General features: G+C 37.3%; 1 protein-coding gene across 1 annotated transcript; it reads right to left on the bottom strand.

The window, feature by feature from the left end:
• Positions 1 to 3783: 3783 nt before the first annotated feature.
• Positions 3784 to 5963, bottom strand: LOC133718250 (cytochrome P450 704C1-like). The gene is made up of 5 exons (XM_062145073.1): positions 5442 to 5963; positions 5074 to 5358; positions 4589 to 4924; positions 4222 to 4422; positions 3784 to 4124 (listed from the first exon to the last, which is right to left on the bottom strand). The coding sequence occupies exons 1-5, from the start codon at positions 5961 to 5963 to the stop codon at positions 3939 to 3941; spliced, it is 1530 nt and encodes a 509-aa protein (XP_062001057.1). The 3' UTR covers positions 3784 to 3938.
• Between the last annotated feature and the right edge of the window lie 11033 nt (positions 5964 to 16996).

The raw sequence follows: 16996 nt of genomic DNA, 5'->3' as shown, positions 1-16996 counted from the left end.
ATTCAAATTAGTCTTCTTAATATGAAGACGCTTCTTTCTTTTCGAGATTTTTTGTTGAAATTGGCTAAAATCTCGTCCTACATCACTAAATTTTATTAAATTTGATATCATAAACTGATTTTAATACAAAACATGATGGTGCTTATATAGGCATCCAAGACCTAAAATTATAATCTGACAAGAAATCCTAAAGAATCCAAATTTAAAAGGAAACTAAAAACCTAAAATAAAATAATTATAAAACAAATGTAAAACTAGCCTAAAAATATTAAATCCCGAATCGGATAATTAAGACGATATATTTTGGCCTAAATCTAATAGGGCTCACTAAAGTGAGTCTTGAAGATCTCATCGTTCCCATTCTGGAAAGGGATCATGCGTCTCAAACGGACATTCTGGCCAAAAGTTGACCAAATCTGATTCACAATCAAAACTTGACTTTTTGTACGAGTAACCCGAAAGGTCCAAAACCAAATCTTCTTGACTATTTCAGCGGCTAATAATCTCAATACGCGTGAGTTACCTATTTTCCAATCACTCTTCTTGATTCTACGCAGCTTCTTTGCTTTTATGGTTTTCCGACTAAACCGGACTCATTCTCGTCCTACATCATTTAATTAGGTTTTCTAGTTTTAGTCTATAATAATTTTTTTTTGTTTTCTAGTTGTATTAGGTTTATGCTATGTGCCTTATATATAAGGCACCTCTTAGATTGTAATTTTCATTCAAGTTATCAATAAAAAAAACCAAATATTAGAGAAGTTTCTCTCTGTTTCTTACTGCTGTGTCCGTAATTGCTAGTGGATTCTAGCTCATCTCATATGGCTTTCGACGCTTGACGGAGCCCCTTGCTATCGTGTTCACGCTTCCCGCATCATTTGGTATCAGAGCGGGTATCGCTCGCTCCTTAGCAGACGATGATCCAAGGGAGAAGTTCACTACCACCAACCTCAACGAAGCTGGTCGTAGAGTATCTATCAAAGAAAGTTTCGTTGAAGAGGAACATGCCAAGGGATTCGCCCTAGGACAACCTCATCAATCTAAAAAAAGAAGAAAAGAAGAAGTAGAAGAAACATGGAACGTTAGATATTCACAACGCCGGATTACGACGACTTCCGAACTACATGTATCATCAAAGACAAGGTATGCTCTATAATAATTGACAGTGGTCTATGAGAGAACTTTGTAGCAAACAAAAAGTTGTAGATTATTTTCAATTACTGACAGTGAAGCTGAGTGATCCATACTGGATTTCATTTGGGGAGGATGAATATGCACAAGTAACAGATGTTTGTAAAGTTCCTGTCTCTATGGAAAAATTTTATAAAGAAGAGATTACTTGTCATGTGATTGACATGGACGACACTAATGTGCTTTTTGGAAGACCATGGCATGAAAGTGTTAAAGGTGGTTATTGCAAAGACAACACATATTTATTTAGGTGGGAGTCGCACAAAATTAAAATCAAGCCTAGAAGGAAGCGTGTACACGATAGTAAGAGGCAACCTTGAGATAAATTGCAAGAGCGTGAACACGACAGTAAGAGGCTCTGTCAAGTGTCGAAAGCCATACGAGATGAGCTAGAATCCACTAGCAATTACGGGCACGGCCGTAAGGAACATAGAGAAACTTCTCTAATATTTAGTTTTTTTTATTGATAACTTGAATGAAAATTACAATCTAAGAGGTGCCTTATATAGGGCACATAGCATAAACCTAATACAATTAGAAAATATAAAGAACAATTTATTGTAGACTAAAACTAGGAAACCTAATTAAACTTGATTAAATAAAAATCGGAAATAGAATCCTAGATACTAAAGAATATTACGCTAGAAACATCCAAACAAGGGAAAAACCAAAACTATTTTTGGTAAATCGGAACCTGGGTAGCTCAAAGTCGAGGGTTTGAATTTCTACAAAATTATGGAAATTTTCGTAATTTAATCTTTACTGAAAATTAATTTAAATCGAAAATATTTTGTCAAGTTGTCTTAATCGTAGTGTTTGCATTTATGTTTGAAGTAAAGAGTAAATCCGAAGGAGTTGATAATCTGATGTTGTGATCTTGAAGTGGATATTTGGTTGATGGAATCTTGAATATGCTTTCGCGTGTTAAACGATATCGAGACTGCTGTTGTGGTAAACTTGATGTTCTGTTTGTGTTGGTTCAGGTAGTAGTTGTGAATATTGTGGGTGAAATTGGCAGGGAATAAATGCTTCGACGGAAGTTATTAGTTGTGCGTATGATTGTGAAAGGTTTGAAAAAGATCAAGTTATAAATGTTGGGTGTCTATAGTAATTCCATCAAATTAATATATGACGAAATTTGAAATGGAAGTAAAGAAGAGAAATTAAAATATATTGGGTGGCCATAGTAAATTCGGGTGCACCTAATATATTTGGTCGATATCGTAATTTCAAGTAAATGTTCGGTAATTTGGGTTAATTATCAAACTTGTCTCGATTGGTCAATCAATTGTCAAAGTTGGTCAACTCCTGGTCAAACCAGGAAAAGTTGGTTGTACGATTTGTTAATCGTCGAGATTTCAATTATTAGTGCAATGAGATATTAACTATCGAAATGTCGGAACTTAGGACTCCAGTTACCCAAGGAGCGGAAGGTTCGCGACTCTCGGAATACATGAGGAAAAGCATCGAAATCCAGGTAGGGGATTCGGGACTCCCCTCGATGTGTGATTTTATATTGTTAAGTTGTTTTAAAGTTATGCATGTTAAGTTTTGTGGTTTGGTTAAGTTAAAATGTGAAGCATACTAGCCGAACCGTATGAGAAATGTGATGGCTTGAGAGCGAAGGGGGCACTAACTTCCTTGGGTTCGATCCCCAAAATCTCTGAAGGGTTAGCTACACCGGTCAGATAGTGAGTGATCGCAATGACGACCTGATTCCGTGTGTGTAGCTAGGTAGCAGACGGTCTTGCTACGCTTACCTGGTTGATAAATTAATTAAGGTAAGGTCGTATAGTGAGTCTACCGAACCGGCCATTGGGTAAGATTCAGCACGCATGTCTACTTGAGTATCTTGCATGAATTTTTGAATCAGAAAGCATTTTTTTATAAAGTTTTTTGTTCCTTTTAAATACTTGGTTTAAGCATGTTTTCATATTGGGGCCCCAAAAATATATTTATTTTGTTTCAAATCTAGTCGAGGCAGAGTTCCTGTTGAGTAGCAAGGACGAAAACTCACCCCTACAACAGTGTGGATGCAGGTACTGTGCACTGGTGACCGGACAACAACGGACGGAGCTGGGTGTGCGGAACAAGTTCGGTAAACTATCATTTGGACTTTATTCTAAATTCTATTTCTCAAACTTCGTATTCCGTGACTTGTTGATTGTTAGCCTTGTGTCAAATTTAGTGGAATTCTCATTCCTTGAAGTTCGTATCTCTCGTGTGAACATTCATTTTAAGTTCTGAACGAATGAAATAAATTTTAGTAACTCAGATTTACACCTCAAAAATATTTGTAGCTTCCGTTGTGTCTATACAAAAAGTTTTTCAAACAAAATGCCTAGTGGTTCTCTAGGATGTAAATCGAGCGTTTGGTTACGTTTTAGAGAGTCACGGGACTGTGATGTGCTTAAGCTGATGAGGTGCAGCTTGGGGCGTTTCAATTGCGGTGGTTTTGGGTATTTGGGTTTTTAGGTTTGGGGGAAGATTAGCCCAGGCGTTTAAGATGATGTCACACTCACGCTAATTGACGTTATTAGTTAATCGATCAGGGTTTAATTTTTTTATATAAGTATTATACTGTCCATAAAATTAAAATAATACAGATAATTAAAGGTCATACTCACAGCTGAAATCATATAAAAACTTAACTAAGAGATACATAAATCCTAGGGCTCACACTAGCTCCAGTGGTCTAGTTCATATATACAAGTGAGCATTAATTTGCTTGACATGCAAGAAACTCATCATGTTGTCCTCGGAATTGCGCGCATAGGGAGACCTCCATCCATGTGCAGGGTGAACATGGTTCTATAGGTTGCGATTTTTGTTTCATCCACCAATTTAAAGCGAAAGTAGCACAGAAGTGCCATTGATACTATCTTCATCTGCCGGTAAGCAAAGTCCTTCCCTATACAAATCCGAGGACCAGCCTGCAAATTAACAGGGCAAGTGAAGTCGTTGTTAGTCAACGTTTAGACAGCTTAAGATATGATATAAAGCAAGAGAAATGAAGTAAATGAGACCAACATGAAATGAGACGAATTTGAAAGAAGATTCAGGCTGGAAAATTCCATTTTTGAGCCATCTTTCAGGTCGAAAATCCTCAGCATCTTCGCCCCATATATAAGGCATTCTGCCCATGGCATAGGACATGTAGAACACTCCATCACCTTTTCTTACTCTGTATCCATCAGGAAGAATGTCATCTGACTCTGCAGCTCTCCCATCCTTAATTAGAGAAGCCGAAAATCACAAACACATTAGTATCAATCGAGTACAAATAGAGCTATCCAGTTTAGTACAATGTTTTTTTTTTTCCCAGTATATATAGAAATTATCAGGGTTTTCTAAAACCATAATATAATAAGTATCCCGTTGCAAAACCATAGCATACCACAGGAACTGCCGGGTATAGCCTCAAGGTCTCTGTCAGTGCTGCATGAAGATAATGCATTTTTTCAAGAGCTGCATCAGTTAAATTTGCCACAAACTCATCGATGTTAGCTTTGTGGTTCAAACCAACTACTTCCCTCACTTCTTGTGCAACCTTTTCTTGAATGAGAGGGTTTTTGCACAGCATGTAGAAGAACCACGAGAGTGTAGTTCCACTGGAATCTTTGCCAGCACTCATAAAATTCAGAGTTATATCCCTTAGATACGTATCAGTCATTTCCTCTGGCTCCTTTTCGCTCTCCATTAGGAACCTCGATAGTAGATCCTCCTTTTCATTCTTTGAAAAGTAAAATGAAATTCAAGAATCTTGATTAAGTAAACTTAAATAAACCATGTACAAAACATAGAGCATTAGAATGTAGCATATATATATATATATATATATATATATATATATATATATATATATATATTAGTTTCACTTACAACATAGTTTTCCCCTGTTATCAATTTCCTTTTGTTCCTGATAAGTTGGTAAACAAAGTCATTAATTACTCTGGCATTCTTTTTAAGTGTGGCTTCGGATCCAATGCAGAGAAATCTTTTCAATTTCCATAATGGATCAGCATAGCGCCGATAGATGAGAGCACTTGAATCATCAAATGCATTCATAAATGCAATGCCTTGTTTGCTTGAGCCCTCCAAGCAATTCAGTTCTGTTCCAAACCCAACTTTGAATATGGAATCTAAGGCAGATCTCATAAAGAATTCCTACAGCATAAAATAGCCAAGGTAAAAGAATTATATAACAATTTATATGACAGCAAGCTGTTAGTCAGATTTAGATTACTTACTTGCATATCAAAAACCCCATTGTCACTAGAAAACTCAGAAAGAGCCCTGACCAGTTTGGCAGCATTTCTTCTAAACACAGAGCAGCTAAAGTCTCTAAGAATTCTTGTCGAAAACTCTAAGCTCGCAAGCTTCCTCTGCTGCCTCCACTTTTCTCCATCAACAACAAATATACCTTGCCCCAAAATATCAGACACAATGTCTTGGTGATATTGGCCTTTCGTATACTTGGTAAAGTTTGTTTTCAAAACATGCTCAATGTTTCGGGTGTCAGTCGTGTATATTTCGCTTTGTGTTGGGGCCAGTAGCCGGAAGGTTGGGTGTTCTTTGGCAACGTTGGTTTGGTAGTCATAGAGTTTGTTTAAGTAGAAGAGCTGGTCGAAGACGGTGCCCTTTACAGGCGGGTAATTTGAGTTTCGGATGGACTTGCCTGTGAAAATTCTAAGTATGAGAAAGAAGAAGGTTAGCAGGAGAAAGAGGATTGAGAATAATATGAAGGTGAGGATGATATAGAGAATAGTCATTCTACTTTGTAAGATAAAGAAGCAAAGACAGCAGTATATATAGGAAAAAACTAACTAGTCTGAGGGATTAACTTATATTATTAAACTATTTGATAAGAATTTAAAATGTCAATAAGGACCATATAGATATTGAAAATTTGAGCCTGATGAAAAGCTTTTAAATGTGCACCCCTAGGCTAAAAATTTTGGCATTTTCTCGAACAGTATGTTCCGACCAATCAAGATATTAGATTGATGGTTAACAAGAGAGAGCCAGATTGTGGTCTAGAAAAGAAATTATTACCTTGAATGGGTAATAAAAAATGGAAAACAGATGAGGTTCCGGGTCAATTGGTGCATTACTTAATTAATCCCAGAGCAGATGAACCTTCAACATTAGCAGGTCTATTCTAAAGGCATATGCATCAGTACGTACTGATAATTATCATGACTATTATGCTAATATTGACCTAAACATCTGCAAAATAGAATTGATTCATGGAATAAGCCTAAAGAGAATACCTAATCAGCGCGAAAATTTGATTTCTTGCGGATTAAGGTTTGTAATAATTCACTTCTTCCGTGTTAAGAATTGGACTTTTTCTTTAAACCCTACCTGATCGATCACTTTCCACTTATTTGTTTTTATGTCAAAATGAACTACTCACTTTTCCAGACTCTCTTGCCTCAAGATTTCTATAACATGTGCATAGAATTCTGCCCAAATAACCTATGTTTTTTGTTTACTCAGCAGAAAATAAGGAACACAATAATAAGTTTATCAATTAGCTAGAAGGCCTAGGTGCTCTACGACACAACAAATCCATGGGCAGGCCTAGCCTCATTTTTATATGTCTTTCTACTGAGATACAAACTTTACAAATAATTAACATGTCTTAACTTGACAACTAACAGATCTTTATGTGTACAAATCTCTGCTTATGTATTTTTGTAAGTCACGATTTGCTAATTCATTGCACTTTTCTTGTAATGAAGGGAGCGAGAAATTTCTAGTTGTGCCAATAGAGAGTCATCATGCAGAGCAGAAATGTCAAGAACAAGCACCCATGCCACCATAGATCGAGATCATGGCATGGATATTTTTATTAATTAAAATGGTCGAGTAATTTTGTATATATAGCATGAGGTTCTGCCTTGATCTGTGCATGTCAAACCCTCATGCGTCTTTAGTTGTACTTGCACTTAAAAGAGAACCACCTCCTACTTTTGTAACGAAAGCCTCATGCTCAATCCTTGCTCACGATTTATGACTCGTTTTTCACGTATACCCATGTGATGAAACTAGTTTTAAAGACTTGTTGCTATATATACATAATCATCAAAACAAGCTTACATGTAGTTGTTATTAATTACTTATTTCTTCTAATTAATAGAATTTAGTTTCCATGTTATGTTTGACAGTATTATTGGAGAAAGCTATAATTATTAAGATATTGGAGAATGCTAAAAATATATATTTATAGCTTAATGTATCATTTCTCATTGTATTGAACACCTTTATTAAAAGTCAGACACATCAAAAATGGAAACCTTGTCTTCAATATTTACAAGAGCTTGGGACTTGTACATTGATTATACAACTTATAATCTTGTACCATCAAGAAGACGATGCGGTTACATTTAGACCTTCTGTTGAAATTGGTAATTTATTAGTTATGAGTTACTTGTGTGGGAATAATTAGCTCGTATGGCTTGTAGTATTTATCTTTATCTTTCATTTTTTATTGTAGAGTGTGTAGTTTTTATTTTTTTTTGATAAAAAAAATATTTTTGTTAAAAGCACTTTGTAATACACCAAAATCTCATTTGTTTTGGGTCTTTTGGTTTGATAGTTTAATGTTAAAGGACTATTTATTGTTCACGTAGTATGTGGTTTCTAGTTTTTTTTTATGGAAAGAGGTCAGCCCATTATAAAGATTCAGCAAGCAGTACAAAAACGAAACACCCCTAAGGGGTCGACAGAAAAAATCGTTTCTCAGAGTATCCTGAGACTCCTATTCTAAACAAGAACAAGAACCCACTATACCCCCAGTACACCCACCTTTTAGACAGTTCACGCACTTATAATCCAAACAAAAATCAGTAATCTCCGAAGCAAGATAAAAAAAACCCTCAGAGATTATGATCTTTACGACCTAACAAAATTAAATAACAATTGGATCGAGATGTCGTCCTGGATCCCAAATCTTTATAAGAAATCCACCGGGATCCCAAATTCGAATCCAGAACAGCAGAAGCCCACACTCTGCAGCCTTAGTCAACCCATTAGAGCCCAAACCCAAATCAGGAAAGTAGAGCCAAGCCCAAACCCAATTAGGGTTTGCCCTTGTAGCCAACACAATAGTGGCTTTGGTCTTGCCGCCACCGCCGTCCACACCTGCCACCATACCTCCGGTCAACCTGCTCCAAGGAACCATAAAACTCCTGACACCAATACAACCAGACGACCTAGGCAGAGAGAGAACGCCAACCACCGTGCCTTCAACCTGCCGATAACGAGGGACCAAAAGACAGAGCCCAACGTCGTCAACCTGGAAAACAGACGAGCAAAACGGAGATGGAGCCGCAAGATGACTTTACCCCAATACCAGTAGCCGCCGGTCAGCCGGAAGACAACCATGAAGGGACTTGAACAGGATTTGACCCGACCCGTGCAAAACCCAACCCTTCAATCGCATCTGCCATGCTCGAACCAAATCTGCCTGCACCTCAGATCCTTTGAGCCGCGCACGCCGTGGCCTAGACGAGCCACCATAACTTGACGGCACCCCCGAGACTGCACAGTCCTGCACCGTAAAAACCAATCGCTCCAGAAAAGACCAGGTCCCCAGTCCTATTAGCCACGATGACGCAGGAGAAACCTGCGAAAGAGAAGACACGGCAAAGCCCTGCCTTGATTTGGATGATCCCAAAAGAGACGTCGTTGTACTCCATACATGACGGAGAGAGGTACAGAGAGGCCAAACCCAAAGGCGGCGCTCTCCCAACCCTAGCAGAGCTCTGCTAGGTCGAGGCATCATTCTTACCCTAATAGATTAGTTCTATGAGAGATAAATCTTATATGTGGTTTCTAGTTAGTTGGTGCTTTTGTTGTAATGCTCTCTCTCTATTTTTTCGAGATAGAAATTTAGTCTTTCCTATCTTCTTTTTTTCCCTCTAATTTTATTACTGGAGTAAGGTGTTGTCCCTTTTTATATTGTATTTTTCTTTCATTATTAATAAAAACTAAATAAGAAGACGGATGTGGTGACTTCTCAGAGTGTGGCAAACTCTTTGCCTTCAGATTTGAAGAGGTGGCACTTGTTCTCTAATTCATTTGCCTGTGAATAACTAATATCGCTTAAACCCTTAATTAATTATATAAAAAGAAAGTTTATTAACAACAACTATGTGCCTATAACAGCCCTAACAAGTAACAACTTATTAGGCTAATGTATAATAAAAAAAAACACTTATTAGTCTGTCAATCAACAATTTTTAGAATTTCGACATGTGTATTAATCTTGTCTATTATTCTGTTAATAGAGTTAATTAGCTAAACTAATATAGGGTAAAAACCCAAAAATAGAATATTGTAATTCATTGAGCAATATAAATCTTCTGTAGGACAAGCAGACCATATGAGGTATATATGCTCATATGGTGAATGTTATATTACAATATAAACCAGCTCACCCGTTATAATTGTTATCTTTCACGCATTAACTAATAGGGAAAAATTCACCAACGGTGTCCAGACACTTAGGGGACTTTCAAAATGATACCTGAACTTACAAAGTTATCAATGTGATACCTGGACTCATTTTTTCGTATCAACGTCGTACCTACGATCGACGACCAATTTCGGTCACGGAGCCGTTAAATCTTGACACATGCCACGCATGTAACTTGATTTTCAAGGGTAAAATTGTCTTATTACACTTTTTTATTAAAACAAAAAAAAATTTGAAGAAATTATTTATTTATTCTCTCTCTTCTCTCAACCCTATCTTTTATTCTCTCCTTCTCTCCTTGCCAACACCACCGCAACCAACACCAGACCACACCAGTCGATTAGTTCAACCAACACCACCGCCGCGCCATCGAGCCCATTTCCTTTCTCGATCTCCGGCGAAACCCTTTTTCTTCCTCATGGTCCTCTTCAGCAATGGGCAACCTAACCCCCTGCATCCTCTTTTTCCGGACCTCCGTCGGCCTCCGACTTCACTCAGAATTCTCTGGCCTACAATTGCCTCTGATTTAGAGCTTGCATTCAAGTTGACCACACTGTCCTTAAATCTGTGGCTATCTTTTCCATTATGTTTTGTGAAAATCGAAACCCGGCCAATACGGCATTTGGTGAAGATTCTTTGAAATTGAATTGGGCTGGTGTTTGGGAAATTGAAAACTTTATTTTCCGGTGTCGAAGTTGGGCCAGAGGCCGAAGTTGTCGGCTAGACCGATGAAGTTGCAGGTGCGGAAGGTGTGGAGGTGGTGTTGCACGTCGGGAACGACGGAGATGATGGCGGGGTGGGATTGGAGCTGTGATTTGAGAGTGGACAGCTGGCAGGGCCTGAGTTTCTGATCAATGGTGTATACAAGGGGGTCGGAGGAGAGAACGAGAGTGGTGGTGGCTAAGTCGTCGGTGGCGGCGGCGGGGATGAACTCGGAGCGAGAGGCGAAGCCTCAGTGCACAATTTCAATTCGCTGTAGGATTTGAAGTGGGGGAACCAGAAACATCTGCGGTGCATGAAGGTGGATTCCGATGGCGACGCAGCGATGGTGTTCGATCGGCGATCGGCAGTGAGGATGACTTGGCGGTCTTGATGATTCAAATCAGGGGAAGAAGAAACCAAAAAAGAAGAAGAAAGAATGAATGAATGAATGAAAAAACAAAAAAATTGTTGAGGGTAAATCGATCTTTTTGTCTTTATTAAGTGACTCACGAGCATCGCCCGTGCAAGATTTAACGGCTCCGTGACAAAAATTGGTCGTAGGTACGACGTTTATACGAAAAAATGAGTCCAGGTATCAATGTGATAACTTTGTAAGTTCAGGTATTATTCTGAAAATCCCCTAAGTATCCAGACACCGTTGGTGAATTTTTCTCTAACTAATATGGACTCCAAAATCTAGGAGGTAAACTTATATTTAGGGTCACCACTTCAGAAGTCTTTCCTTATGAATTCGAGAGGCCATGAGCTTGAGAGGTCACTACGAGTATGTATGGAGCAAAGAAGTCTTAGAATTTGATCCAAAGAGTTCAAGCCCCAAGCGGGCTGGGCATGAGACGACCAAGTATATAATGTTGACCATTAAGTGTGGGCTTCTGAAATGCCATAACAACACCACATGAACAGTTTGGAGTACTAAATGATAAACCTGCATGCTGCTTATATAAGTGCAAAGGTTCACTGTGGGTTGAGTGTGGCAGAAGAAGTAATTGTGATTTGACAACTGACAGGATGCCAAAGCTTTTTCTAGTCAAAAACTTCATTTCAACATAGAGAGCGGTGTTCAAGTGATTACGACTTACGATGACCAAATGCTGATCATGTGCCAAGGGATGGGTTGTTTAATTTTTCCCAACTCGACCCAATAAAATTGAAGATTACTTGAATTTTATACAAAATTGCTTGATTATTGAACTGTATTTTAAGCATCATTCGTATGCACCCAATATGTTTTAGTACGTTTACCATCAATACACCGAATTTCAACTATTATATAGCAGAAAAGTTCTGTTGTATGTTAATTTATCAATACATCAAATAAATTAATTTGATATAGAGGTAAATTGACTTTATGCATTTGTAGTCTAACTTGGTTTGATCTCTAATTAATTAACCTTTATATCGAACTAGATCTACATATTTATCGAACCTTTTTACTTGATGTATGAGTACCTTAATGTACATTTCATGAATCTATTAACTTAAATTTTGAGTTGAAGGTTTAAACTAGTTGATTCGATTCAGAATAAGTAGTAAACAATACCAATCGAAAAAAGTGTATTCCTACTTTAATTAAATAATTTTAGTAAATATAGTATTGAGAATAATTCATTCCTATACTAATTTATTTTTCTCTCCACATTTAGGTTGTCTTTGATTCTTGTATTCCCTATTCAAGTAAACAAGCATGCCATGCATAAGATATATGTTTACAATAAAACCAAAACAAAAATGTCATGCACCAAACACCAACCAGAATCCAGATCATGCATTTTCAACTAAATTGATAATCAAAACACTCGTTTAGCATGGGTTCGACCTAAATCTGTGCTGTGCAAGTTAATACTCATGTTTGAACTAAGTAAGTTCACCACTTAAGAGAGAATTTAATTCCTTCTGATAATTAGATAATATGACTATATGAGATTCACTGTTGTTGGCAGAAGTAAAATGTATACAGTATACTCATGTAATAGAGATATTTTGAAGAGTTCCATAGAGTCATTAAACAAGTAGAATTGATTTCTTCCTGTAATCGATATGACATGTGCTGATTGTCAGGTTTGTTTCTATAAGACTTCACTAAGGTATTGGAGATTGTTAAAAGGTGTAGTTCAGTGCTCATTGACATGCACCCTCATGGATTAGGGTCTCCTTACCTAGTTGAGATTAAGGGTGATGATAGATTGACTACTACAGTACTATTAGTGCAACTAGTTAGCTACTTAGCTTCATCTTTGTCAGGATAACAATCTTTTGTGAGCTTGTGAAGATTGTTAGAATAATGATTACATTGTTCATTGTTTTAGCCGTAACATTCTTAATACCGTATTCAGTTGTGTTTATTATAAGGGTTATTATCACAAATGGTACCTGAACTTATCCTCTATCTTATCGATGGTACCTGAACTTCAATTTTGATCACAACCAGTACCTGAATTTTTCGATTTTATTTCAAATGGTACCTATCACTAACTTCTGTTAATGTTCCGTTAAAAACTAACATGTGCAAAACACATGACCTATAATCAAGAGTAGTTTGACGAAAATACCCATTTAAATAATTTTGTTTACTAGATATTTGATCAATTAATATGTTAATACAAATAAAAATTCTATTAAAAATAGAATTAAAAATGTATCTCTACCCTCTTATGAAAATAAAATTTAAAAACAAGATCTCAACAAAAATTAATTTGTTTTATAGATACAGACAAAACATTTCAAATAAAACTATAAAACATTTAAAACCAAAAGCTTATCAAAACTTTCATAATTTTTTTTTTCCTTTCATTCATATTTTTAATTGAAGTTGAAAGTTTTTCCTTTTGATAGTCTCATTTTTTATAGCCACAATATAAGTGAAAATAAGTGATATTACAAAAAAAAAAAAAGTAATTTTACAAATTTATCCTTGAAAAATGAGTCACATGTTTGGCACATGTCAGTTTTTTAACGGAACATTAACGGAAATTAGTGATAGGTACCATTTGAAATAAAATCGAAAAATTCAGGTACTGGTTGTGATCAAAATTGAAGTTCAGGTACCATCGATAAGATAGAGGATAAGTTCAGGTACCATTTGTAATAATTAGTACCCTTATTATAATATTAGCTGTAAAGTAGAAATAGTAGCAGCATTTCTACCCGCCAATGCTTAATTGTATGTTAAAGAGAAAAATCTTATATAATTTTAATTCATTAACTGTTGAGATTCAATAAAGATTTGAGAGTGATTTTTTCTTTTTCCCACTGTTCTAAGTTTCTTTGTTCAATATAAGTAGGTGACACGACACTATGCCAAAAACTGCATCAGACTACGCTTTTTAGACAACGAAAAAAAAATTGCCGTTGTGTGTTGATTGAAAATGCTTCATACAACAGATTTAGTGAGATTTTGTTGTATAAGGACGTCAGAAATCAGAAATCTGTTGGTGCAAGATTATTGTACAACACTTATAAGAATTTGTCTGTTGTCTGAATGAAAAGAAATTTCCCTCCCACCTTGCTCAAATTTGGGTCGAAATTTTGACTCACCTTGTACAACAGTATAGCTGTATATGTTGTATGAGCAAAATATCATACAACACATTTTTGGTTTGTGTTGTGCAAGTTTAGAAGAAAATTATATGTTCCCAAAATGAGAGTCTTTAGCACCAAAATGGTCAATTTTTGGGTGAAATACGGGTACATGATTGTAAGATCCTACAACAGAATGACCTATTTTTGTTGTGTGAATGTGCCTAGGCGGGATAAATAAGTTTGTGATTTGCACTAGGTGGGAGATTTGCTTGTTGGATCCCTAGGGTGAAGTTTCAGTGTAAACTATCAGACAACAAAATTTCATTTATGTGTTGTCTGAATTGATTATACAAAGTCAAAAAATAAACTTAATGCGCCTCTGTGGCTCTGTCTACCACACTATCTCTCACTTAGCTAGTCTTCGAGAAAAGCCGCAAAACTCATCTTCTTCTAGCTTCTGAAAGCGGAACCCGTTTTCTTCTCTTAAAGAATCGAACCCATCTTTTTTTCGAAACCCATCTTCTTCTTCTAGATACATTTCAGCCAAAAAAAACTTCCACACTTCCCCTCTTTCTGATTTCACTCCCCTTTCTGTGGTTCTTTGAGTCGCAAACCCCAACCCCTCTTTTCTTCGATTTTCAATTTTCAAATTTGAAGAGGCGTGTAATTCTCCTCTCTCCACTATCTCAACTTGAGATTAGGGTTCTTCATACTGAAAAAAGGAGGTTCTTCGATCTGCTGGTTCTGTGTACTAGGAAGAAGAAGCTCATCAAGGAATGTGAAGGCTGGGTCTTCGAAACCTCCAATAGATCTCACGAGTTCTTGGTCTATGCATCCGAGATATTCGATAAGATCAGGATGGTGGCGCTCAAGCAAGAAGATCAGAGTTTGGGAAAAGAAAGAGCGAAACGACAGGTCCTCCACCCAATTTATCTTTCAACTCTTCGTCTTCAGGTTCAATTTCAGTTACCAATTTTCCTTCAATTTTTCCAGAGATGGATATGAGGCTAACGGAGGGGGCAGTATTAAAGATCACAGCGAAGGACTAGTTCAGAAGGGCTCTGTTGTCTGCCTCCCCCAATTCATCTGCAACACCATCCAATTTGGATTGCTTCATCTTTCACTCTCAAAGTTTTAATCTTTTTGATTTGGGTTTCCTCGATTTGCAGGTTTAATTTGGTCCAACAATCAACTACCCAGCTCTTTCTTTTATCTGATTATCATGTAATTGGGATCAATTGAGCTCAAAGTCGTAGATTTTCACTGACCCACTATACAGATACTTCTGTTCTTGAAAGTTTGATTTAGCCATGGATAAACTCACTGATGCAGAAGCTGCTAGTCCTTCTTTGAGGTTCTCTTTTCATATCCCAGTTTTTACTTACCAAATGTTTACTGTGCATATTGGCTTCAATTCAAGAATCATCGATTGATTTGTTGTCTTGTGTTTTGGTTTAGTTTATTTGCTGCGTTGTTTCTCGCTCTGATAGAGAGACAGATGGTTTCATTTCCATAAGAGTGATAGAGAGAGAGAGAGAGAGAGAGAGAGAGAGTAGGGCGACGGGGAGAGGAAGAAGGATGCGATTTCCAATCTCAAAACTGAAGGAGAAGACTGATTCGAGAGAAAGGAAGAACTTGGGAACGCTCTGATCGAAATTTCAGGTTGTGCGATAGAGGTAAGCTCTAGAGCTTCCAAGAGAAATGTGCAATGGTTAGCTTAGGTCCCATCAATTCTTTCTATTCAATTCAGCTGGCATTTTGTTTTCAGGTATTTATTTGATTCTTGAGGATCGGAAGCCGTATTACGTGGATCAAGAAACTTCCACCAGCCAAGAACATAACTTTTTTTTCATTTGGGTAGTGGTCATTGGTATCTCAGCCTCTAGAAATTGAGCTAACCCACGAAGATGAATGGCTCTCTTACTCTTTTGCACTACTACAAAAATAGAAACACACAACACTCATCACACAACAGAACTAAAATCTGCTGTTGTGTGTTAACACAAACTCTATCATACAACGGTACAAATATGTTTATGTTGTGTGAATGTAAGCAAATTGAAAACTTTTTTTTTAGGAAGACATTGCACAACTGAATTAAGAAGTTTCCGTTGTGTGAATGTGAGGCCTAGATGGAGGGAAATTAGCACATAATTCCCTCCCAGAAGGAGCTCAATTTGAATTATTCACACAACAGTTTTTTTTATGTCTGTTGTGTAATGAAATGTTGCATGAACTTTGAGAAATTCTCTAGGTACACCTAGTGGAAGTTGCACAAATTTGTACAACAGATTGTCATGGTTTTGTTGTCTGAGCATGGAAACAAATTGCACAGCGCGGCAAAGTTTCACTGAAATGAAACTTGTAGTCACAGGCGGCAAATTTTCCCTCTCAACTTGCTTTGTAATCATATACTCATACAACGGTCCGTTAATTTTCTGTTGTCGGAGAAACTTGAAGTCTCTCACTAAACAACTTAAGTCTTTATTGAAATCAATAGACTTGATGAGGGTTTACTCCACATTTCTTCTGCCATCTCTCGTTCTTCTTTTTCTTCTCCTACCGTTCTTCCGTTCCCAATATTCCTCTCTCTCTCTCTCTCTCTGTCCAAATTTCCCCCAAATTTTTTATCTTTGGCCCTAAATCTTCAACCTGTCTTGAATCAACCATGGATCTGGCCCTGGAAGAACTTTAGTTTCTCTAAATCCCAAACATTCTTCGAGAATCGACCTCTCCCCTCAAAAAGTCCCCCAAGACCTTCTACCCTAATTTTCCCTTTCTCTTTCGCAATCCTAGCCCACTGTCTCTGAAGGTAGTGTTCAGTTGGAGGGTTTTTCCATGGAGGTAGTGTTCAATATCATCAATCTGCAATCTAGGGTTTCTCGACACATGCACTCAGCGAAACCTCACTCCCAACCTCTGCACCGCCACTGAAACCCTCCTCAACGACGCCGGAGACCTCTCGGTGGGCCCGCAACTCGTATCTCTCTCTCTCTCGTGAGAGCTTTCTCTCAGTCTTCCATCTGGTTCACTCCAATTTCTTCCCCGATATACTGAACCAAATCCCCACATCTCCTC

Source organism: Rosa rugosa, chromosome 6 (assembly GCF_958449725.1).
Source record: "Rosa rugosa chromosome 6, drRosRugo1.1, whole genome shotgun sequence".
NCBI lineage: Eukaryota > Viridiplantae > Streptophyta > Magnoliopsida > Rosales > Rosaceae > Rosa > Rosa rugosa.
The sequence above is the reverse complement of the archived record's forward strand: the minus strand, read 5'-3'. Positions and strand labels throughout refer to the sequence as shown.